We start from the raw sequence: 27,056 nt of genomic DNA on the forward strand, positions 1-27,056 counted from the left end.
AAACATTAAAAATGCATGAAAATCAGAGCAGCATTATTTGAGAAATTAAATTGTTCAGTAGTATCATAATTTTCACTCCTACTATATATTTTAGGGATATTTGTGATTGCAGATATATTCACTCAAGAATTATTGATGTCTATAATATGCTGTTATTCATTTATTATTAAGGAATAATCCAAAATGATTCTGAATAGTTTTAAAAATTATTTCAAATATCATTCTTTTTAGAGGAATTAGTGACCTGTCAGTTTTCTGGACTAAGCTAGTCCAGAAAATAACTATTCTGACAAGATAGCTAATCTGGTTGTTCATTGTAAACTCTTTCTATCAAAAATGGTCTTCCAAAGGATATGTTAAGTTTTATAAAGGAAATGAAAATTCCTAACACACTTGTACATATCTTAGAAACATTATGAACATGGACATAACCTAATTTGTCTCAGGAAGAAAATCCCTGCTTCCATCTGATCATGCATATACATAATTTATACAGAGAAATATCTCAATCAGGGAAAGCATTTGAGATCCCGGGAACAGGGTAGTATGGTCCTTTGTGGCAGAAGGACAAGTCTTTCTAGGGTCATGAATGGTCACTGAATACACTCTGAAGAGGACTTAGGCTCCTGTCTTTGTGTTTAAGTGTGACAATACAGTGTTGTTAGGAGGGAATCCATTAAATCTGAAACTTGATGTTGGTTTTTCCTACTTCTGTAATTCATCTTGCACGTAATAGTCTCTAGGTGATTTGATAGCAAAATATAGTCCCAAGTAAAATTTAGCTACAATTTTATAATTCAGTTGAGTGAAAAAACTATTACTCGTTACTGGAATAAATTTGTTCTCACTTAGTCTCTAACCTTACATATACCCATACACCTTCATTCTCCTCCTACCCCAGCCCCAGTTATTTAAATAATGCAATGGGATTATAGCTGAAATGAAAAAAAACAGGTTATAGCATATATTATCTAGTGAAATTTGACACATTTTATCTACATTAAAACCTCTGAGAGAATATTCACTGGGATATTAAGTTGTGTGTTAATGAAGAGTGTATATGCATTCTTAATGTTGTTTCTTTCTGTTTCCTATTTTTAATAAAAAGTTAAAGAAAATAAGAGAAACAAAAAAGAACAGAATCATTTTTAAAGTTTGTTTTTAACCTCTTTCTACTTTTTAACTGAAAATTCATCTCCTATCATAACTGTCCTGCTCCTAAGATTGTTTTCAGGACACAGGTCATGAATTAATGAATATTTAGGTACATCCAACTTTTAGATTTTGAAACTTAGGGTGCTTTGCAATATTTTATTTTTTTTTCTTCTAATTTTATTGTATTGGTTTTGCCATACATCAAAATGAATCCGCCACAGGTATACACGTGTTCCCCATCCTGAACCTTCCACCCTCCTCCCTCCCCAATATTTTAAATAAAGAAGCAAATTATAGGATTAATGAAAAACAAAACAAGTGAACTTTAGCATCAGATAAATATTGTCTTTTTTGTCAGCTAGAATAATCCTTACCTGGGTAATAATGTTGTTTGGTATACTAAAAAGGACCAAAAATAAATAAATAAAACAGAAGAAAAAAATACTGAATTATAGAAAATATAAACATGAGAATATATTTAGAGGTATATAAATAAAATATATAATTATATTGTATTAAAAAAATAAAAGTGGCAATAAAAGAAAGAAGGCCAAACTTTGAAAGTATATTCAGTTAATTCATCTGAGAAGTGGTATTTCCAATATTTTGGTACTTACCAAAAGCTAAAAAGTAGACAAGTAGACCTATGATCACTGCCAGGATCACCACCACTGCGACGACAACAAAAAATACTAGATATGGATTCAGGGATCTTGAGGCTGATGTCACTCGTGCTGGCCTTAGAACAAGGGGAAAAGATCAAAGCCCATATATTTCACTCAGAGAAGCCATCATTTCAGCACTTCTGAAGTCTCTTAGGTTGCATGTGGCTCTATCATAGAAAATTGATTGGTTCTTTTTTTAAAATTTATTTGTTTATTTGGAGGATAATTGCTTTACAATATCATGTTGGCTTTCACCATACAAATAGGAATGTGACTCTGAAATGAAATCAAACTGAACAACACTCTCTTTAATGGTATTTCTTACCATTAATTAAGCACTAAAATGTTGACATTTAGGTAGTTTGATAGAAGAATAAGGAAATATGATTTATGGTTTGCAACTGCTTTTCCTTCTTCTGACAGTTGATAAGTTTCTCAAGAATAACAACTCTTTTTTGTTTTACTACAACTTCTAAGACCCTTGTTGGACATTACTGTAGTAAGCTCCCTTACATGGGCACCATCCCCAGGGATGTGCTGAAGAGAGATCTTTTTTTGTGGGAAGAGGGGCAGAGGGAGTCAGAATAGTAGCATTTCTCACAGTAATAGCCTCTATATTATTAAAATGAGGATATGGCTAGAGGCTGTGGAGAAGGAAATGGCAACCCACTCCAGTGTTCTTGCCTGGAGAATCCCAGGGACGGGGGAGCCTGGTGGGCTGCCATCTATGGGGTCGCACAGAGTCGGACAGGACTGAAGCGACTTAGCAGCAGCAGCAAAGGCTGAGAGCTGAGATCCAGGAGAGTAACAAGCACTTATAATTAATTAGAACTGCACTAGCAGCAGTGGATTTGTGTGATTTTGTTCACCCGTGAATTTATCAATAGCAGTGTAAGCCAATCAGATCAGATCAGATCAGACCTGTCGCTCAGTTGTGTCCGACTCTTTGCGACCCCATGAATCGCAGCACGCCAGGCCTCCCTGTCCATCACTAACTCCCAGAGTTCACTGAGACTCACGTCCATTGAGTCAGTGATACCATCCAGCCATCTCATCCTCTGTCGTCCCCTTCTCCTCTTGCCCCCAATCCCTCCCAGCATCAGAATCTTTTCCAATGAGTCACTCTTCGCATGAGTTGGCCAAAGTACTGGAGTTTCAGCTTCAGCATCATTCCTTCCAAAGAACTCCCAGGGCTGATCTCCTTCAGAATGGACTGGTTGGATCTCCTTGCAGTCCAAGGGACTCTCAAGAGTCTTGTCCAACACCACAGTTCAAAAGCATCAATTCTTCGGCGCTCAGCTTTCTTCACAGTCCAACTCTCACATCCATACATGACCACAGGAAAAACCATAGCCTTGACTAGATGGACCTTTGTTGACAAAGTAATGTCTCTGCTTTTGAATATGCTATCTAGGTTGGTCATAACTTTGCTTCCAAGGAGTAAGCGTCTTTTAATTTCATGGCTGCAGTCACCATCTGTAGTGATTTTGGAGCCCAGAAAAATAAAGTCTGACACTGTTTGCACTGTTTCCCCATCTATTTCCCATGAAGTGATGGGACTAGATGCCATGATCTTCATTTTCTGAATGTTGAGCTTTAAGCCAACTTTTTCACTCTCCACTTTCACTTTCATCAAGAGGCTTTTGAGTTCCTCTTCACTTTTGCCATAAGAGTAGTGTCATCTGCATATCGAGGTTATTGATATTTCTCCCAGCAAACTTGATTCCAGCTTGTGTAAGCCAATAGATTTGTACTAACACAGTATCTGGTTTCTAGATTGTAGTATCTGATTCCTTGGATTATATTAGGCATATAATCCAAGTACTTCCTCACTGTCTCCTTTCCCACCACAAACACTCACACTGGGATGGTCACCAGAAGTACTCTGTATGAATTCCTATTTTATCCTGTTTGCTTGAAGATGATATTGTCATTTATTTGAGATTTTCTTCATCTGAAAAATGGGACTAATACTTGCTTCTTAAGGCTGTTTTGAAGATCAATGAGGTTATGTTATGTAGGCTATGTAAAGTGTATAGAGTAGATATTTCTACTAAATATGTTATTCACTAGGCTGTGAGAACTTTGAAAATAAAGTTGGTATTCATGCATATGTTTCTAACACTTTGTAGGCTACTTGGTATATATAGGTGGTGCATGAAAGCATGCTAAGTCATTTCAGTCATGTCTGACTTTTCGTTCCTCTGTCCATGGGATTCTCCAGGCAAGGATACTGGAATGGGTTGCCATGCTCTCCTCCAGGAGATCTTCCTGACCCAGGGAGTGACCAGGAAGCAAACCCACATCTCTTATGTCTACCTGCTTTGGCAGGCAGGTTCTTTACTACTAGGACCACCTAGGATTTATGCTATTTATAAATATTTGTTGTATATGTTAACTCCTGGGTGTGTTTCAGTTTTAAAAGCCTTAACAGAACTGAGAAGCAGTTACATTTTGCCATAACACAGTCAGACTTCCATTTCTTTCTATTTGTTTTGCTTACATTCTAGTGTGTATGGGAAGGGGATGATCTGAGACTCAGTGACTCTCAGAGTGTAGGTTTCACAGCAGGGTTGCCTGGTGTTTGGGCTTTATGCAGCTCACACTGATGAAGGCGTCTCCTGGTGTTTTACTTTGTATCACTTGTACTTTGAAGGCCTTGGATATGGGACCAGTATCATTTCAGAGGAATTCCTTGGTAGCTCTGCTGGTAAAGAATCTGCCTGCAATGCAGGAGACCCTGGTTTGATTTCTGGGTTGGGAAGTTCCTCTGGAGAAGGGATAGGCTACCCATTCCAGTATTCTGGGCTTCCCTGGTGGCTCAGATGGTAAAGAATCCACCCACAATGTGAAAGACCTGGGTTCGATCCCTGGGTTGGGAAATTCCCCTGGAGGAGGGCAGGGCAACCCACTCCAGTATTCTTGCATGGAGAATCCCCATGGACAGAGGAGCCTGGCAGGCTGCAGTCCATGGAGTTGCAAAAAGTCGAACATGACTGAATGGCTAAGCACATCATTTCAGAAGATTATTGGAGGTGGGCATAGACTTGCTGACTTTTTTGTTGAATAAACACATTAAACATTATAAAAATTGACCAGCTCAAATATTATTGTTTAATAAAAGGGCATTTAAATTCATGAAAATAGGAATAACATAATCTCAGAATAATAAAAAAGATGAATAATTTAGCCTTAGCTTAATGATGTCTTTTTACCACATTGCTCTTATTAATTTTGCTATGCTAGTGAAAACTGACTTTCACTAACACTGGTCCAGAGTCCAACATTTGGGAATAACTAACTGTATGCTGGGAAAGATAGAAGGCGGGAGGAGAATGGGACGACAGAGGATGAGATGGTTGGATGGCATCACTGACTCAATGGACATGAGTTTGAGTAAACTCTGGGAGTTGGTGATGGACAGGGAGGCCTGGCGTGCTGCAGTCCGTGGGGTCACAAAGAGTCAGACACGACTGAACAGCTGAACTGAACTGAACTGTAGTCATTTTCTAAGTAGGATAAAATTGGTACATTGATACTTGCTGACTTTTTAAGCCTCGGTTTACTCTTCTGTTTCTTTGTGGTCTTGCTGTGGCTGGTGATACGTGGTCACAGTTGCACACTGTTTGACATTTGCAAGTTCGGCGAATGTCAGGGGGTGCTCAGCAGGGTAGAGCCAAAAGAAGAGCTGGAAGCAAGCCATCCCAAAGTATCACCTCAACTACCAGGAACCAGCTGTATTTCCAGAGATGAGTAGAAGTGTCAAGATTTATTAGTGTAGAGTAAGAAATTACTAAGAACTAGGCTTAAATTGAAAGCTAAAATAACAACAACGAAAAAACCAACCAAAAACAAAACCCCAAACCAAAGGCTAGAGTCAGCATATGCTTTAGCTTGGATGAGCCTCTCATGGGAATGGTTTTCGAGGCAACTTTGCTTTAGTTCATGGAAAACATCTTAAAACTCAGTGGCTGAAAAACACCATGAGACATGACTCAATAAACAAAGGGTGTGGACCTCAAATTAGTGTAATCTCACAAGCTGTATTTAATTACATAACAATGTGTTGTTCCACTTTGTAGAAACAACTAAAGTATCTGTTCTTTTGTTGGTATCTGCTCTGTTGTTACAGGTTCAACTTGTCATTGAACCTCTGTATGTGGCTGATTATAAAGCTTATGACAACACACACTAAATTGTGTCCAATGTTTGCTTTGCAAATTCTTAGGGAAAATAAGTTTGCTAACACTGTCTGAATTTTGACTCATAAGCAGTGGAAATCTGCAAGTAAATACTTTGCTTTTAAAGCAGGATCTTAATCAGTGAAGTTTTTAGTGCTTGTGTTTAAACAGAAAAACAAATACATAGTTGCGACATGTTTAACGAGCTTCTGCCTCTTTCTTTCTCTCATTGACTTGGAAAATTACAAGAATGTTGAAAAACATATTCTGTGTTCTTATGAGAACCTAAGCGGCAGACTTTATACATGTTTATTGCCAATCTTCGTAAAAGTCTTATAAGGTGGATATTATGACCTCTGTTTGGAAGACAGGAAAACTGAGGCTCAGAGAAACATAAATAACTCATAATTTCTCGGGAGTAACAGAAACTGGAAATAGAAAGGGCGGTTAGAATGTAAGAACATGGACTTCCTCTGATGTATACTTCCTGCCTCACACTACAAGAGACAGAAAAGCTTTGGGACTCTTATCTCTCCTGATATCTCTTGGATGAAGCAAAGAGAATCAACATCTATTGAGTTTTTAGTTTTTATTAAATTGAGCGCTAGGATTTTGTTCTTACACATAGTATATGTGCAATAAAATAATTGTTGGTTTAATTTGAGAGTACATCTTAGATTAACATATCAGATTTATGTAAGAATACTAGTTAATTTTGTCCATCGATACATAGTTAGAAACAATATATGGTTGTTGATTAATAGAGTCTTGGCAATGGCTTTCCATTATTTGTAAGAATAGAGGAAAACAGGGAAAGATAATTACAAATTTAGATATACACAGTGTGTCTAAAGAGGACTTTCAGACAGTTTTGTGTCTCTTTGAATAAGATTTCAGGTATGATATAAAGATTTGGTCCATGATTGTTTTTTCCTGATACGTATTCTTCCTTGCTGATCCCATCCTACACCCTGGTTTCAGGTAGCATTTAATAAGGTAATATTTTCTGAGATAGATCTTCCCCCTCAGATCTCAGTCTCTGAGCTCCACACCATTATTTCCAGCTGTGGATTGGACATCTTATGAATGTTTTACAGCCTCCTTAAGTATAACAGTTCAGTTCAAAACTGAATTTGCTATCTTTTTCTCCAGGTTTTTTCTCCTCCCTGCTATTTCTAATATTGGGAACGTCCCTACCATCTATCTGGTACCATAAATTAAAGACCCAAGATTTAGTTGTACCTGCTGTCTTTTGATAATTTTCCACTTTCTAGAGGTCAGTGAATGGTGTTTATCCTATAGCCTAAATCTTTCTGTTCATCCTCTCTCTCTTAATTCTGGATGTTATCATCTGGTATTATGTGAAATGCCTGTTAACTGGTCTCCTTTCTTTCATTACCTAATTAAGAGACATTTGGTGAGTGCCTACAGTGGTCTAGGCAAAATGTAATTGCTGGAAATACAATGAAAAGAAACAATCATAGCAATCCTAATAGTGAGAGGAGAGAAATGAGTAAGAAAAGTAAGTAAAATAAAGGAAAAATAAAAGCAAAGAGATGAGAAACGGAATATATATGGAATGCTGAAAATTTAAATAGGGTGACCAGGAAAGGCCTTGCTGAGGAGTTGACATTTGAGTAAAGACCAGAAGGAGGTGAGTGAGCAAGCCATGAAGATATCAGGGGGAGAATTATCTAGGTGGAAGACCAGCAGTTTGAAGGCCGTGAGCCAAGAACTCACAGAGTAAATTTGAGGACCATTAAGAGAGGCACCTGAACTGAATAGAGTGAGACAGGGGTGGGGGACATTGAAAGAAAATAAAGTCAGAAAGATAAGGAGCAGGGTGTCAGTGGTTGGGGGAAAATCATTTAGGATTTTGCACTTGAGGACTTTGATGTTTATTCTGAGACAGGATCTTTGAGGGTTTTGAGCAAAGGCATGACATCAGATCTATTTCTTTAATAGGTGCCCACTCTGGGTACTTCAAGGGGAGTAGTTGGCCTGGGATGGAGAGGGAGACCTCTTGCATGCATGCTAAGATGCTTCAATTGTGTCCGACTCTTTGTGACTCTATGGACTGTAGCCTGTCAGGCTCCTCTGTCTATGGGATTCTCCAGGCAAGAATACTGGAGTGGGTTGCCATTTCCTCCTCCAGGGAAACCTCTTCAGTCAGTTCAGTTCAGTTCAGTCGCTCAGTTGTGTCCAACTCTTTGCGACCCTATGAATCGCAGCACGCCAGGCTTCCCTGTCCATCACCAACTCACGGAGTTCACTCAGACTCATGTCCATCGAGTCGGTGATGGCGTCCAGCCATCTCATCCTCTGTCAACCCCTTCTCCTCCTGCCCCCAATCCCTCCCAGCATCAGAGTCTTTTCCGATGAGTCAGCTCTTCGCATGAGGTGGCCAAAGTACTAGAGTTTCAGCTTTAGCATCAGTCCTTCCAAAGAACACCCAGGACTGGTCTCCTTTAGAATGGACTGGTTGGATCTCCTTGCAGGAGGTCACTAAATAACTAAAGTGAGAGATGATGGTAGTTTACAAAAGGGTGGTAGAAGTGGAGATGATGAAAAGTGGTAAGAATCTATATATATTTTGAATTTAGGCCTTAGAGGATTTGCTTACAAGATGTGGGAAAAAGAGGAATCCAGACTGAATTCAGGATTTTTTCCTCTCTCCAATCAACCCTTTAAAATCCTTCAAGTGCTTTGAAAAATGTGAATCTTAGGGTCCGATATCCTCCCTTCCAATAATACCTCATTTTAAATTTATCTACAGTTCGTCAAAAATCCTCAAATGGCATTCAAACTGTCCATGGCATTTAAGGCCAACCTCTGCAACTTTATCTTCTGTCACATCCTCACCTGCCCACCTGACCTCATCCAGATCAAATGTCACAGTCAGTTCTGCTTGTGATGTCTTTTGCCTGGAGAATGTCATATCTGTATACTTCTCATTTTATCCTAAAATAATTCAAGCATTTTCATTTCTCACCAGGTAGTTACTCTTTTCTCCTCTTGCTGCCCCTCATCTGATCTCATAATGCTCAATGAATTTCTCTACTACAATCCTTATCCCTTCATGTGCCTGCATCCACATCTAGGCTGTAACTCAGCAGTGCCCAAGCTTCTTTTACCCAGGAAACAGTTCTTTGAAAGGCAATTTCTCCACAGATGACGGGGAGGGGGTGGGGGAGGTTTTGGGATGATTCAAGTGCATCACAGTTTTTATGTACTTTATTTCTATTTTGTGGCAATCTCAGTATATTGTGCCTTGACTTCTGGGTTAGGGTTCACTTTCTTTCACACTCTTATAAGGATCTAATGCTGCCACTGATCTGACTGGTGGCAAAATTAAGGCAGTAATGCGAGTGATGGGGGCTGGCTGTAAATAGAGATGAAGCCTCGCTTGCTCACCCACTGCTCACCCTCTGCTGTGCAGCCGAGTTCCTAACAGGCCACATACCAGTATCAATCTTTGACCTAGGGGTTGGTGACCCTTGCCGTAACTCATGAAGATCGTAGAGATGCATCTTGTCTGCCAGGATATGCCTCATTTATATACAATACCTATTATACAGTGAGTCCATATTGGGCATTGCAATAGAAAAATTGATGAATGACTGCAAAGAGGGATTTAAAAAATAATTTTACTATTGTTTGGAAGGACTTTAACACTGTAGTTTGTGCATTCTTATTTTAAATACTAAAAAAATACAGATCAGAGAATAATCTCAATAATATCTATTGAGTGCTTACAATGTACTGGCTGATCTTTTCAACATCATTTAATTTAATCCCTGTTAAAAATCCTTGTTCAGGTGCTCAGCCATGTCTGACTCTTTGCAACCCCATGCACTGCAGCACACCAGGTTCTCTAGTTTACAGATAATAAAATAGAAGCTTAATTAGTCAGCTAGTAAGAGGGCTGGAATGCAAACCCAGATCTGTCAAGCTCAAACTACAAAATGACCACTTCAGATGGGAAGACATTTTCTGTTAATTATTATGTTGTTATTAATTTCTATCACATTTTCTACCTTGTTAGTACTAAGAAACAGAAAGTTCAAAATATTTCTATAGCCCTTATATTACAGGATATGCAAAGAAAGTTATTTCAGTGTGTATTAATATGTTGGTGTTATGCAGAATATGAGAAATAGTTCCAAAGAAGAGGGACTTTTTCTATTTTAGCCCCTTTCGTTAAATCTTGATGGTTGTCATGAGGCAGGCGTTAGAGACTATCCAATTCAATGATTTAATTTTTTAAGTTGAGGAATGCTTTTTTCAAACAAGGTCTTAAAAAATTTGAAAGCTTAATGATTAAAACAGATGAAAATGGAATAGCTTCTCCGTTTGATTTAGAGTTGTGGAAAAAAGGCCCTTTCCTATTTCTAACAAATCACTGATCTAGCCCAACACTTTTATTAATTTCTTAAGTGTTATTAAGAAAATTTTTTTTATTGTTGTTCTTGCTAGCTTTAGTGTGCTCCAAAAGAAAAGAGAGACACAGAATTATTTAAGATTGCACAACTGGATGATGGTAGAGTTGGTGCTCTAGTTTTAAGTTTTCTTAGATATATTTGTTTTATTAAAACATGATGCATTCTTAAAACACTGGATTCATATGGAAGATAAGATTCCTATCCTTGAATCACATATCCATGAGACTTTATGTGCATATACCTTTGGAATGTACTGCGTGACTTTCTTTTAATTCAATGGTTTATTTTCCAACTTAATTTTGGGTAACAAATACATTTATATTCATTGAGGATATAAATCACATATTGTTACCCTGCTTATTTAACTTATATGCAGAATACATCATGCAAAATGCCAGGCTGGATGAAGCACAAGATGGAATCAAGATTGCCAGGAGAAATATCAATAACCTCATGTATGCAGATGACACCACACTTATGGCAGAAAGTGAAGAAGAACTAAAGAGCTTCTTGATGAAAGTGAAAGAAGAGAGTGAAAAAGTTGGCTTAAAACTCAATATTCAGAAAACTAAGATCATGGCATCTGGTCCCATCACTTTGTGGAAAATAGATGGGAAAACAATGGAAATAGTGCCAGACTTTCTTTTCTTGGGCTCCAAAATCACTGCAGATGGTGACTGCAGCCATGAAATTAAAAGACATTTGCTCCCTGGAAGAAAAGCTGTGACCAACCTAGACAGCATATTAAAAGCAGAAACATTACTTTGCCATCAAAGGTCTGTCTAGTCAAAGCTACGGTTTTTCCAGTAGTCATGTGTGGATGTGAGAGTTGGACTATAAAGAAAGCTGAGCGCCGAAGAATTGATGCTTTTGAACTGTGGTGTTGGAGATGACCCTTTAGAGTCCCTTGGACTGCAAGGAGATCCAACCAGTCCATCCTAAAGGAAATCAGTCCTGAATATTTATTAGAAGGACTGATGCTGAAGCTGAAACTTCAATACTTTGGCCACCTGATGTGAAGAACTGACTCATTGGAAAAGCCCCTGATGCTGGGAAAGATTGAAGGTGGGAGGAGAAGGGGACAACAGAGGATGAGATGGTTGGATGGCATCACCGACTCAATGGACATGAGTTTGAGTAGGCTCTAGGAGTTGATGATGGACAGGGAGGCCTGGCATGCTGCAGTCCATGGGGTCTCAAAGAGTCAGACAAGACTGAGCAACTGAACTAATACCAGTTGAGTATACAGAGACTGGGCAAGTGGTACCTGAGCAAGCCTGTACAATGTTTTTGTGAAAATTAGGAAAAAAGCAACTTCTCTGGGCAACAGACATAAGGTGTTCCTTGGGCTACGTGCAGCTCTAGTCTGAGCCAGACAGCTTGGCAAGGAGCATAGGCACAATCTTGGCTTCCAGTCTCCCCCTGAACCAGAATGTTTGTGCATTAGACAAGCTGCATAGCTGTATACAACAGACCAGAAATGATGTATCAAAACTTTGGAATCTGTTGCTTGTGGGATACGCCAACCTAGGATTCATTTTTCTCTTATAAACTTTGCAAATTGATACAGACAAATGGCTAACAGGTATGTATGTAAGCATGTGTGTATGTTGGCGCATATATAGTAGTTGAACTGGGGGCTTGATGATGGTTCAGGAGAACCTACTGCCCGTGAAGTCAAGAGTGTGGGTTCAATCGCTTCATAGGCTAGTCAAGTTCTTCCTTTCCTAGGACTCAGGCTGTGTCCTGGAACTCAGGCTCCTTACAGAGCACCAAGCTGAGCTCCCTGTGCTTTATAACATGTTTCCACTAGCTAGCTATTTACACAGGGCTTCCCCAGTTGGCTCAGTGGCAAAGAATGTGCCTGCCATGTAGGAGCCATGGGAACCCTGGGTTTGATCCCTGGGTTGGGAAGATTCCCTGGAGGAGGGCATGGCAACCCACTCCAGTATTCTTGCCTGGAGAATCCCCATGGATAGAGGAGCCTGGCTGGCTACAGTCCATAGAGTTGCAAAGAGTCAGACACAACTGAAGCGACTTAGCATGCACACAAGCACTATATATGTGTCAGTTCCAATCTCTCAATTCATCCCACCCTCCCCTTCCCTCCTGTGTCCACATGTCTGTTATAATGCTTTTCATGAACTCCAGTATCTTCCAACTGACACCTGGGTGTTATCACACATATACTTTATACTGAAGGAAAGGGATATGTCCATAGCTATAGACATGTCCATAGTTCTGTAGTAGAAGAAATTTAATATTAATTTTCTATTCTTCTATAGTCATCAGTTGCTTTACTCAGAAATATTTGTTGATTTTACATACCTATTATTTTTCTGGACATGCAAAAAAAGTCCTTAAATGACTTGAGAGTGATAGTGGCATGTAAGGATGCCAAACGGTATAGAAAATTGAGAGGTCAGAGAAGTAACTTTTGGGTGAGGAAGGAGGAATTGTTTCCACGCATCATACACCATGTGGCATGTGAGCTCTGCTTTATGGGATGGACAGGAGATCTGAGTAGACAAATAAACAAAGACAAAAGAGATAGAAAGTACAAAGTGTGCTTGGGGAAGAGTACTTGGCATGTATTGCACTTATAGAGGAGTAAACGGAAAATAATCTAGAAAAACGAGATCAGTCGAGATTATGGAAGAGACTAAGTGTAATAGATTTGGAGTCTTTGCTTTAGGACATCACTCAGGCTTGAGTTATAGCAAAACAGCAATGTTGTAGAAAGGCCAATCTGGTGGTTTGATTGGGATGAATGGGAGGGAGTTGGGAGGCAGGAGGTCTTACTGGGGAGACTAACCCATTAATCCATGAATGGGATAGGATGGGCCTTGGACCCTGTAGAGACTGTGGGATGGAAAAGGAGGGATTGAGGGAAACATGGAAGATGGAAAACTAGGGCCATTTCCTGATAGAGGAGTCAGTGCCAGAGGCAAGAGTGGCAGCCCAAAATGAGACTGAAAGTTCAACCTGAGTAACTTAGGAATTAGTTATACTAGTTATATCAGCAGACAATTTGAGGGTTTTTTTTGGATATTTTAGTAATATTTAATTTTAGTAACTAATAATATCTGTATGATAATTCCCAGCAGTTAGCAGGAAAGGTAACTAGCCTGGGAAAAGATCTTGGGACTGGAGATATCCTTTTTGAAGCTACTTTCTGAGAGACAGCAATTTAAAGCTCTGAAAAATAGACTGTGAAACCAACTCATTTCACTAAATTTGGATTAAAAAAAACTACAATGTAAATGTCCAGAAAGATACGCAAACACACATGAATTTGATGTCATATAGAGCTTTCTGTTATCACAGCCTTAGGTATCCAGTAATAAGTATGAGCACCTGGTATTATGAAATCAGTGTGTATGTATAATTTAGGCAGCCATCAATTAATACTTACTAAACACTTGTAAGGGTAACCCAACGGGCTAAGTGGTAAAGAATCTGCCTGCCAATGTAGGAGACATGGGTTCCATTCCTTGGTCAGGAAGATCTCCTTGGGAAGGAAATGGCAACCTACTTCAGTGCTCTTGCCTGGGAAATCCCATGGACAGAGGAGCCTGGCAGGCTATAGTTCATGGCGTTGCAAAAGAGTTGGACATGACTTGGTGACAAAACAACAACAAAATACATGTAATCACACCATTGTCCTAAGTGAAATAATTTTTATGTATGAGGCTAAAAATGCAATGAACCATGACCCAGAAGAAATGAACTTTTATTGTGGCTGACAAATAGAAAAGAAATACAAATTGTTTTCTGTACTTTTTTTTTACTAGCCTATGCTTTAAAGAGGCACTAATAGTCAAATGAATGAACCAACATAAATGACTACTCATGCTGGGTGCTTCGGTGTATGATGATTTAAACAATTGATTGATGGTTTAATGGAGTAAGAGTGGCCCTTCAGTAGCTAATTATTTTATTACTTATGGCATAATATAATGAGACCAAGATCATAATAATTTCATTGTAGATAGATTTTCCCAACCAGTTCACAGCTATAGGCTGAGACTTTGTTCTTATTTGCTATTATGAAAATTTGCTTATTTGCTGTTTTGGTTTCGAAGCTTCATGAAGGTGGGGATTTTCCCTTCTTTCCTTCCTTCCTTCCCTAGGTTTTTCCTTCCTTCTTTCCCACCTTTCCTTCTACCTTCCTTCTCTTGAATAATGTCTTTATTTTAAGAAGGCTGGCCCCATTACTCTGGTTTCTGTGTGTTCAACATAGTCAAGAAATCTTTCAAGAAAGGCATTGACTAGACTCAGGAACTGATTCTAATATTGAAAAGACTATAAAAGAATGTGACATATACCAAAAACAAGAGTCTTTGTTCGTAAGTCAAGCTGGTTTCAAAGACTTTTTCAGGGAAATAAATTCTTGACTGTGGAAGACTCATCCAAAGAAAATCAAAGTTCTTCCTGTTCAACTCAGAACTCTAATACAGCCTTGCTCCCACTATTTTAAAGTAAGCATTTCTAGATGCTTGTTTCTGATCTTTGTTTGATATTTATCTTATTTTAGCCTAAGGAAGGAAATGGTTTATCTGAATTGTCCCACTCATGCTTCATTTTTCTCAAGCAGACAATCTGGTTAATCGAATGGAGTAGACTGCTGAGGAGGGTTTGAGGACTGCTGCTGGACTGAGATCAGTAAAGTTTGCCAGGTTTTCCTTACTCAGAATATATCTCCATATTCAGGAATAGAATTAGACTTGTATAATTATTAACAGAAGGTATTTGATGACTCCTAAGTGACAGAGTCTGGTAAAGACCTAAAGGCATTTTTTAAAAAGTTACTGCTCTGCTAAACTCGGGCCTCCCAGGTGGCACTAGTGGTAAAGAACCCATCTGCCAATGCAGGAGACATAAGAGATGCGGGTTCGATCCCTGGGTCTAGAAGATACCCTGGAGGAGGGATTACAACCCACTCCAGTATTCTTGCCTGGAGAATCCCATGGACAAAGGAGCCTGGTGGGCTACAGTCTGTAGAGTCACAAAGAGAGGGACATGACTGAGTGATTCAGCACAGTGCTGCTAAACTTAATATATATGCTTCTATAAGGAAAGTCAACTTTGCTGAAACTGTACAGCTGCCCAAAGGGTAGGTTCTGCTTTCATAATTGAGATGATGGAGCTTTTTCAGTGTGCAAACAGGCACAGTGGTGCTATGGTACACAGTGATAGTGTCAGCAAAAGTGAGCCTGCCTCAGTGATCTGAAACAATGGAACAGTAAGCTACTTCCGGAACTTGAGATGCTGATATTTTAAGAATATTTCTCTAGAAATCACCAAACCCACAGTCATGGAGTCATGCTCTCTTGACTCTACCACTGTTGAAACACATGTACCTGGTGTATCAGTACAGACAACTGTAACAGAGAAAGAAGACAGGTTCCCTGTCTTCTTGCCTGATTAATGTTAGAGAAAGATTAGCATGTACTCTAGAGGGCACTGCTGTCCGTATTAGTACTCCATCTGAACTCTAGAAAGTATAGGTAGCTACTGACTGAGTCATTGAGCTCAGAGTAGTTTCAGAGCAAGAAATAACTATTTAGTTGAAGATTTGCTTGTCTGTATTCTTCCAAATAGTATTTTTCCTATATAGGTTTAGTTTTTAAAGACTAGACTTTTTTTTATTTTTTCTTTCCTTTTATTTCCTTTCCTTTAAATTTTTTTTTTTTTAAACTGAAGTGAAAGTCACCCAGCCACATCTGACTCTTTGTGACCTGGTGGACTATACAGTCCATGGAATTCTCTGGGCCAGAATACTGGAGTGGGTAGCCTTTCCCTTCTCCAGGGGATCTTCTGAAGCCAGAGATTGAACCCAGGTCTCCTGCATTGGAGGCAGATTCTTTACCAGCTGAGCCACAAAGGAAGCCTAAAGATAATATTTAACCTTTATTGGCACCAACATTATTTTGCCATCTTTCTGCAAATTGCAAAGAAATATTCATGATACTATATGCATGTGATATTTTATTTTATTTTTTATTGGGGTATAATTGCTTTAGAATATTGTGTTCATTTGTGCTATAGAACAAAGTGACTCAACTATGTGTATACTTATATTCCCTCCCTCTGGCACCTCCCTCCCATTCCCCCTTCCTACCTCTCTAGGTCATCATAGAGCACCGAGCTGAACAAATTGTGTTATATAGTAGCTTTCTACTAGCTAGCTATTTTACACATAGTAGTGTATATATGTCAAGCATGTGATGTGATATTTTATTGTCAAAATGCTCTTTTAAAAATGTATGTTTGAAATTAGTTTTTAAAATTAAATCTATTAGGATGATGAAAATGTTCTGAAATTTGATTTTGATGATGCTTGTACAACCCTATAAGTATACTAGAAACCACTGAATTGTACACTTTAGGTGAACTTTATTATACGTAGTTACATTTCAATAAAGCTGTTAAAATGTTTATCTCTTATGATTCTCAACTTACTGCAATAACAAAATTACCAAACTTTCAAAGAATGATTGACAGTGAGGGTGGACTTGAACTCACAGAGACAAAAAAGGGCTCAATAACCCATTCAAGTTTCTGTGCCGTTTCCTCCAAAGCAGTTCTCAGCTAGGTGTTAGAATGCAGTGGTGTGTTATCAGTTAATGACAACAGCAACAATAGCAAGCGAATTGTTACAAGTCATAGTTAAAGCATCAGAGTTTTGAAATTATTTATACACAATTTAAAGCATAATTCCACCATAACATTGCTCTCACTCATTTGTGTTTTCCTTTTATCTATTTATTTTTTGAGTCGAGTTACAAGGAGTGCATTGGGAATTGCTTATAAGCCTGGTTAGATCTACAGAAGTCTGTCACACATATTACTGTTACTTGTCAGGGTAGGAAAAAAAAAAAAGGGTAAGCAGTCCTAGAGAAAAACTTATATTGAAATTCCAGCTGCTAAATGACCAAAAAAACCCATTCATTTTCTACACATTCCCCAGTTCTCCCATTTCTTCCTTTCTTATGCAGCCTGAACTGACTAAATAACAGTGTCCCTCAGACTTATTTGAGTGCACAAACATTTCTTTCTGAAATACCTAACATTTTGAGGAGCACAGTGTTCCTGGAGCTCAGTTAAGAAAATGCTCCTCTGTGAGTTCTGACTTGCTTAAATCACTCAGTGTTTCTGCAGGAAAGGAATGGGAGAGCTACTGCACACCCAGCTGAGAGGGCATGCTCATTCATATGTAAATACACAGAAGAACGCCTTGCTGTAACTCTCTTTCATTTTGAATAATACTTGGGAAACTACCTTGTAGCTGTTTAGTTTCAGTTGGTTTGTTTAGTACTTATATTTCAATGTGTATATGAGTTGCCTGTTAAAATGCAAATTTAAATAGTGAATTTGGGATTGGGCCCAAGATTCTGCATTTCTAACAAGTTCCAGGGTGATGCTGATGTTATTGGTCCAAGGACCACACTTTGTGGAACAAAGCTTTTGGATACAGTTAGATCAGAATAGCTCCAAGGCAGAGAAGAGTGATCTTTAGTAAAGGCAGCCTAGTTTCTTCTCTGTTTCCTGAAATCCAAGTACAATGGAGATAATCCTCCTATAAGATCATTATGAAATGTTGAAAACCTTAACTTACTGCTTTGTCAAATATATTGACCCTAATATAAAACCAGATATGTATTTGTTTTCTATAGGAAATAAATGAGTGTAGTATTTAGGGGCTCTTACTCCTAACTCAACGTGATCTGATTTGTAATACCAAATTGAGAGCATCAGGATATTTCCAGTTTCATTGTTTCTCAAAAGCATGTCCCAGTGAGGTGAGAAATTTGGTATATCACACTCTGGAGAAACACAAGGAAGCATTTTTTTGTGTGTGCTCTAAATGTGTTTATCATACAGTGTTTGATTTGATTATTCTTTATAAACCCAAATTTTAAAAATTTTAACAATTGCCAATGAGACAATCTGGTTTAATTTGTGTGGAAACATATATACTAGATTTTTAACATTGTTTACTTGTAGGGGGACAGAAGAGGTACAGTGAATGATGGGGTGGAAGAAAGAATAAAGAAATGTACAAGTTAAGTAAAAATGTATTAGTGAATAGTGAAGTCGCTCAGTTGTGTCCGACTCTTTGCAACCCCATGGACTGTAGCCTACAAGGCTCCTCTGTCTATGGGATTTTCCAGGCAATAGTTCTGGAGTGGATTGCTATTTCCTTCTCCAGGGGGTCTTCCCAATCCAGGGATCGAACCTGGGTCTCCCGCATTGTAGACAGACGCTTTACCGTCTGAGCCACCAGGGAAGTTAAAATGTATTAGGGTAGGTTCTAAAGCAAGAAAGACATTTCAGCACAAGCTGATGGAATAAGTTAGTGGGCATGATAGAATAGAGAATCTGGAAATTGACTGCACTATTCTCTCAGAGCTACTAGTTAAGTGTTATTACCCATAACTTGGAAAGAATGGAGACTGAAATCAGAACCTTGTATGTATTCTTCATGGTTAGTTCTGTTTAACTATATCCAGTACATGATAATGGTTCTCATAGGGAAAAGAAGTAGCTTTTAATGAATCATGGACCAAACCCAAGATTAGTTGTTTCAAATGCTCTTGAGTAATATTTAGTTGCATCAGTATATTTTTTAAAACAACATCTTTAAAACAACAACCCTTCAGAACTTAATCCTAGTGGCTTCTTGCCCAGGATTTCTAAAGAGGCAGAGGAAAAAATTGAGATTCTCTGTATCATTTTCCCAGGAGGATTCCGTGTCATATGAAATGAGCAGAGTTCCAGGGTCTTGGTACTAACTTTTTTGAAACCTACACAATAGAATATATTCCTCAGAACTTAGTAAAAATGCTGCAGATATATCTCTCTTCTTGGGAAGCAGTTTACATAGTGTGGAGGAAAACACTGTTGGAAGAGATCAGCAAAGCTACTTGACATTAGGCAAATCACTTCTATGAACTTGAGTTTTCTCCTTTGTCATTGAATGAAAAATCAGTGAGTTCCTGACCACCTTCACAGTATTCTCTCCTTTCTCCTGCTTCACATAGATGGTTCCTTCTCACTCCATGACCATTCTATTTGGTAGATTCTCTCACATCTACTACACATTAAATTTCTGCAAATACTTTATTCCCTTAAGAATGTCTGTCTGCTTATATTTTTCTTATCTCCCCATTCCCACATCACCTCCCTCCCCTCCCTGGTAGATTAAGTTCTGTGAGAGGAGCCACAGTTGAGAGCATAGACTCTGAAGCTGGATTACATGAGTTCAAGTTCTATTTCTGCTATCTACTTGCTGCACCAACCTGGGAAGTTGCCTTACTTCTCCTTATTACCTTATCTGCAAAATAGAGGAGATAATGGTACCTCCAGGTTGTTGTGAGGATAAAGAAGTTAAAAATGTGTTAACACAGCTAGAGTTATTGTCTGACATTCGGCCCTTTGTCAGTGTGCAGCCAATCAAATTCACGAGGGAGGGACTGATTGTGGTTAGTTCTCCACTGTGTCCCCTGAAGTTTCTGATGGTCTGTGTTTAAGTGTATCTGTACAGTGAGAGGTGGGTTAGATGGTGGAAGTGAGGTCCTGTCTACTCTGTGAACGTTGTTAAGGCTTCTAGCATGGGCGTGAAGAGCCGTAAGAGATCCCTCTCTGTCTCCTGGATAAATGGATCTATTTACTTAGTTTTTTTTCTATTTTATTTTACAAGTAATACAGAAAGATAATATAGTACAGTAATGATAATTACAAGTTTTGTATCCAGACAGACACAATGTGACCATGGGTTAGTGACAAAAAAATCTTTCCAAGCCTTAGTTCCTCATTCATAGAATAGGGCCAATCACATGCCTCAAAGGGTTGTGAAAATTAAAGGTGTTTCTGTTTGTAAGGTACCTAGAACTCTGGCCTGCCTTCAATAAATGGCAAATTTTATATTCTTCTTTTAGGTAAAACCCAACTTTAACTGCAGGTAACATTTTATTTATTTTTTTTGTAATGGCATCTTGTAAGAGTGATAACCTTCTGCAGTATCACAGAATGTTAGCAGTAGAAGGGAACTGCAGGAATTCCTACTTCACTTTATCCATTATCCAGATGAATAAACTGATCTAAAGAGAGATTAATTGGTGGTATGGAGTTGTCTCTTAATTTTTTTGTCTGTGCTCTTTTAAATTAATTAATTAATCAACCTAGGATATTGTGGGCACTCTCTTACACAGAATGAATGGTGGAAACATTAAATTGAATGTTTATTGAATGCATAGTGGAAAAAATCAATAGATATCGAGTACTTATTGTGTCACTCTGTAAGACAGTGGGGACGTTTAAAAAATGGCCAATTGTCCTTGCTTTAAGGCAGTCATGACTTTCTAAGGGAAGATAAGGTATAGACTTTTTTTTTAGATTTTTGTTTATTTATTTATTTTAATTGGAGGCTAATTACTTTACTGTGATGGTTTTTGCCATACATTCACATGAATCAGCCATGGGTATACCTGTGTTCCCCATCCTGAACCCCCTCCCACCTGCCCCATCCCTCATGGTCATCCTAGTGCACCAGCCCTGAGCACCCTGTTTCATTCATTGAACCTGGTTTGGCTGTCTAGTTTACATATGATAATATACATGTTTCAATGATATTCTCTCAAATCATCCCACCCTTTCCTTCTCCCACAGAGTCCAAAAGTCTGTTCTTTACATCTGTGTCTCTTTCCCTGTCTTGATATAGGGTCATCGTTACCATCTTTCTAAATTCCATATACATGCATTAATATACTGTATTGGTGTTTTTCTTTCTGACTTACTTCACTCTGTATAATAGGCTCCAATTTCATCCACCTCATTAGAACTGATTCAAATGCATTCTTTTTAATTGCTGAGTAATATTCCATTGTGTATATTTACCACAGCTTTCTTATCCATTCATCTGCCAATGGACATCTAGGTTGCTTCCATGTCCTAGTTGTTGTAAACAGTGCTGTGATGAACATTGGGGTACACATGTCTCATAGACCTTTAGCAACATTTCATACCCTTGACCATTCCTTTTTATTTAAACATTCTGGGCTGGCCCATTGGGTAGCTCTTTCAGCTTGTGGCTTGGTTCTTATGCATGGTAACTTGTACTCTAAAAGCACCGTTTTGGGCTCTGTTACTGTAAAGATAAGTTGGTATTCACTTGCCTAATTTCTATTGAGAAATATATCTTTTGTCTGCTGCTGCTGCTGCTGCTGCTGCTAAGTCGCTTCAGTCGTGTCTGACTCTGTGCGACCCCATAGACAGCAGCCTATTAGGCTCCTCTGTCCCTGGGATTCTCCAGGCAAGAACACTGGAGTGGGTTGCCGTTTCCTTCTCCAATGCATGAAAGTAAAAAGTGAAAGTGAAGTCGCTCAGTCATGTCCGACTCTTAGCGACCTCATGGACTGCAGCCTACCAGGCTCCTCCATCCATGGATTTTCCAGGCAAGAGTACTGGAGTGGGGTGCCAATGGTTTACAATTTTAAGCATGGTTTTTGAAAATTAAAATAGCAATTCACAAACCAGAATTGAATCAACAGGCAGAATTTGGAAAGTATTTCTGACAGTTATAGCTTTTTTCCCCATGTCTTTTGACTGACTGACACATCTGTGTGGTCAGTTAATCATATCGTGAGCGTGAACAAAAAGGAAGAAAATGGAAATAAGATTTGTTATGGTGCGAGGAGTCCTTCTAAGACATGTCTGTTCCTGAGCTGAGATATTCTCATTTACCTTAATCTTTCCTTAAACTACAGGCTAAATTTCAAATTTGAATCTTCATCCTATTTTCCAAACTTCATTTCACAATTTTCATGTAATCCAGTGGAAAACACACTCTCTTAGAGCACCTGAGAAAATCTAGGGTACTTAAGGATTTGAAAAGAATAATAATTATGTCACAATAACTCCACTGCCTGGGTCCCCTGATAGGATTTCCCTTTTCAGAGAGAGGTGAACAGGTAGGTAAAAAAAGAAACACACCATCTTTGCAAACTTTAGGAGAGGACAACCTAAAAGAGGTCTTAGAGTTTATATGCAAGTAATCAAACCATTTAAGGAGAAGGAAATGGCAACCCACTCCAGTACTCCTGCCTGGAAAATTCCATGGATGGAGGAGCCTGGTAGGCTGCAGCCTGTGGGGTCGCCAAGAGTCGGACATGACTGAACGACTTCACTTTCTTTCTTTCTATAGTTCCTTTTGGAGAAGGAAATGGCAACCCATTCCAGTGTTCTTGCCTGGAGAATCCCGTGGACAGAGGGGCCTGGTGGGCTACAGTCAACGGGGTTGCAGAGAGTCAGACACAACTAAGCAACTAACACACACACACACAAACCATTTAAGAGATCCCATTGTCAACCAAAAGTATCACAAAATTACCTGATTATTTTACCTAAAAATGACCTAGAATTACCTAAAAACATTACTTTCATGTCACTTCCTCTACCCAGTTGCTCCCTCAGAGCATATGGAGGAACTGGAAAATAGTGAAGCTTGAGTTATTTATTTATTTATTTTAAATTGAAGATAGTAGGGTGTGTCTTTATGCTGATGGGGATATTCCAGTAAAAGGAAACTGAAAATTTCAATTAATTCCTCCCACCATTAAACTCAGGCATATGTCTTGTCAAAATAAAAATTTGCTGTTTTTAAATTACCCATGCCATTTGAGTAACAGGTTTCCTGTTTCCACTGAAAATTCTGTTTACTCAGGTTGACAGGGACATTGTTTCGTAGTCATGGGTCCTCAAATTGATGAACAAGGGTTGTTATTCTCAAAATTCACCAATTTGGCGTAGTAACTCTGATTATCTTCTTACAATAAAAATCAACCAACCAATGAGCAAAACTAATTTCTAGTTACGTACTTTTAGGTTAATAAAAAAGGAAAAACTGATTATTTGGAGATACAGCTTATTTTTAAGAGAGAAAATATTTTAAAGTATGCTGCATAGAAACCAAGTTCCACAGAAGAGCTGTTGTTTGTTGTTTTTTATTTTTGTAACTGTAAAGTTTGGGTCTTATTGAGTGTAAGGATGGATCAGTTTAGAAATTACATTGATTCAAGGCTTTCTGAAATTGTACAATTTCATTATTTACATTGTTTACAAGTTTCCTTTTATTTTTCTTTGAAAGACGTTTAGCTATTTATGAGGATACTTTTTTTAATCAGAGGAATTTCTTCACAAAATTAAAAATGTTTTAGCAAAATCATTTCAGATTGTATTGTGATTATTAGAACAATTCCACATTGTCATAAAAAGTTTAGGAATAATGGGAAAAACATAATTCATAAGCTCACCACTGTAACACAACAAACATTAATATTTTATATTTCTCATTAGACATTTTCATATGTATAGTTTTTCAGAGGTAAGTCAATGAGTAAATACAATTTTGTGATTGATTTTCACATAAATGAGAGCATACAATATGTGCTATTTCATAGATTTTATCCTAGTTTAATAGGTTTTTATACTATCCTTGTATGAATATGAAATTATTTTTATTATTTTCTTATATTATTACTTACTAATTAATACTTATTTTGGAAAGCTTAGGCTGCTACACATGTTTGTTTTTTTAAGGCTGCACCATGTGGGATCTTAGTTCCCCAACTAGGGATCAAATCTGTAACTCCTCCATTGGGAGCACGGAATCTTAACCACTGGATCACCATGGAAGTTCCTGCCACCCATTTTTATTATTATATATATATATTTAAATGCATATAATTGTACATATATTTTACTAAAATTTTTTTGAATATTGATTGGATTTCTTCCTTCCTAAAGTTCAAGAGATTTAAAATAAACTCAACTACATTTGACATGGCCAACTATCCATATTTCATTTATTTCCCTTTTAAAATGACTTATTTGTATCACACTTTTTTGTGTTCATGGGAAAACAAAATGAACAATATACTCACAGATGCAAGCACAAACATCTCAAATTATATAATTTTGAGATTGTACCATCTGACTCTAGATTGTGCTATAATTTATTGCTTTTTAATGTGGAAGTATATGAAGATAAGCAACTATTGAAAAGAAAACTAGGCAAATACTAAGAATCAACAAAAACTTGCTTGAAAGTAATGATATCATAGTATATAAAAGGTAGACAAATACAGTTTTTGCTTTCTTAAAAAGGGCTTCAGAATTCACTTCATATTTAATAGCTAAAGTGATATTTTGACAGAAGTAAAAACACAGAACCCTTAAAAACTTTAAAACAGCAAAGGAATTTTTTACTGATTACATTTTAAAACCACACATCAGTTTTCTGAGAAGTTAAACATGAGAAAACAAAAACACTTCCTGATTTAAATATATGTTTTCATAATACTAAGTCATCTATTTAGGTTTATTCAATTTGTTTAAAAATTCAGTCAAGCAGCGAAGCACCTTATTTAAACAATATCAAGCATATTACCTAAAACATTAACTAGTAAGTTTCAATGAAGTTTTGAGAATAGTAACTAGAAGTAACTAACAACCAAAATTTCTTAAGCTTCTGTATACTTTTCATATGCTTTATGATAAAGTCAAAATTTCAAAACAAAAACAGAACTTACCTGTACATTTTAATCCTTAATAATGAAGTCCTTTTTTCTGCCTATGCAACTGCTCTGAGATTTCCACTCAAATGAATGACTCTCATATGTTATATGTGATCTATAAAAGAACTCAAGCAAAGGAGGAAATTCCACACAATTAAAACCTAACTTGTTAAACAAGTCTGAAGGAATCAACTTAAACCAATCATATGACTTGTGGAATGGACAGGAAATCTTGCAAATCAGTAAATATTTTATTTATACTGGTAACTTATGATTAAATATAACAGGTGATATGTATTTTGTGAAAGGCTATAACTACTCCATAGGCTGAAGCATCATAGTTTTTAATTTAAAAAGGATGTGACACTCTTGCCCATGTTATTATGTTGTACCACACCTTATTTTTTGCCACAGCAAGCCAAAGACTATCAGAAAATGCTTTCCATAGATTAATTGGTAATACTCCCTTCTCTTTGATAAAATTCACTTTTTCTCACAGCATTTGAAATATTCAGAGAAGTAATTGAGTATGTACACAAATTTGTCAGATAAGCAAGAAGAACAATTCATACTAAAATTCACTTAGTCTTTCTCTGAGTATGTCTTTAAAAAATATTCTAACTCAGTATTGCAGTAGATGAGTGGGCAGCAGAGTGTAGAATGAGAATTCCATGTAGAGTAGCATGGAAGTGACAAAAGCTATTTCTGTGTATTGTATTGGGAAGGACAGGAGATAAGTTTGGAAGGTTATGCTGAAGTTACTTTGTGAGAAATAATGAATACTAAATTATTGGAATTGTATAACAGAATTAGGAAATTTGAATTTGTATTTCAACTTTTTCACCAATTAATTGTGAAGCTTAAGCAAAAAATTACTTATGCCTTTATGAGTCTCATTTACTTGCTGAAAAAATTAGGTGCTGATTACATGGTCTTCTATGATTATCTTGTAAATCATGGATAGCTAATGAATTCCCTCCAGGACTGTAACTCAAGAAGTGTTCAATTATGCATTTTTTAAATATAATGTGCAAAGCTTTGCATACAACAGGAATAGGAATGCATGGGCTCCTCCCTACCATTCCTTTATACATTTTCATATCTCACGCTTGACATCTGGACCTTTCTTTTTTTAGTAAAAAGACTAAAACAACATATCAAAACAGTTGAACAAAGTTACCTAAACAAGCCATTTTCATTTTACATGTTAACCTTGAATGTACAGATCTTTTTCACAAGTTATATCATAGTGTATAACTTTGTATTGTGCTTTTTATGCTCAATATTATTTCATAGGTATATCTCTGTGTTACTAATTTTTATTTCTAATGGCTTCTGTATTATTTCTAGTAGCTACGTATGTAGCCAATAGCTGTACAGGTGTATTATGATTTATTACATAAGTGATATATAACATTATACACTATACTAAATTATATATATGATACTATGTATTATATGAAGCTGTATTATAGTTTATTTTAATACAATTTCAAGTTTACAGAAAACTTGCAAATATAGGACCTAGATCCATCAATTGTTAAGAATTTTAATGGCTGCATTTTAATCATATGTAACCATGTAGAATCATATCACACCAAATAGATTCATCATAAAATACTGAAACCATCTCCTAATATGAAGTATTTTGACCACCTTCATGAACATGCTTTTTTAACCCCATTGCTAAATATTTCCTTGAAATAAATGAAAAGAAAAATTGTTTATTGGGGCAAATTATTTAAATATTTTAATGACCTTTAAAATTTGCTTTTGTTTCAGTACTTTTTTTAAGGATGTGAAGTATATTGTCTTCTGGTTTTTGTTGACAGCACTTTCCTCCAACTATACGTGTTCTTTCTTTTCCTTCTCTGTATTTCCTAGAACAATCAGCAAAGTCCTTTTTAATGAGAAGGTGCTTAGTCAGTACGTATTGTTTGACTGTCTAATAACTAAATGAATTAATTCAGATTCTGGTGTCCCATCACTATTCACACAGAAATTGGGAATGAGTCAGGGGAAAGGCATGGGGAA

At 37.4% G+C, this 27,056-nt stretch overlaps 1 protein-coding gene across 1 annotated transcript in view; it reads right to left on the reverse strand.

Moving 5' to 3' along the window:
- TMPRSS11D (transmembrane serine protease 11D) overlaps nt 1-25,139 on the reverse strand; it is a 60,178-nt gene extending 35,039 nt beyond the window's left edge. The window contains exons 1-2 of the mRNA XM_070372956.1: nt 25,038-25,139; nt 1,773-1,894 (exon numbers count right to left, since the gene is read on the reverse strand). Of these exons, the coding sequence (XP_070229057.1) occupies nt 1,773-1,894; nt 25,038-25,045 (130 nt within the window). The 5' untranslated portion in view covers nt 25,046-25,139. The remainder of the gene's footprint in view (nt 1-1,772; nt 1,895-25,037) is intronic.
- Between the last annotated feature and the right edge of the window lie 1,917 nt (nt 25,140-27,056).

This window comes from Bos mutus, chromosome 6 (assembly GCF_027580195.1).
Source record: "Bos mutus isolate GX-2022 chromosome 6, NWIPB_WYAK_1.1, whole genome shotgun sequence".
Lineage (NCBI taxonomy): Eukaryota > Metazoa > Chordata > Mammalia > Artiodactyla > Bovidae > Bos > Bos mutus.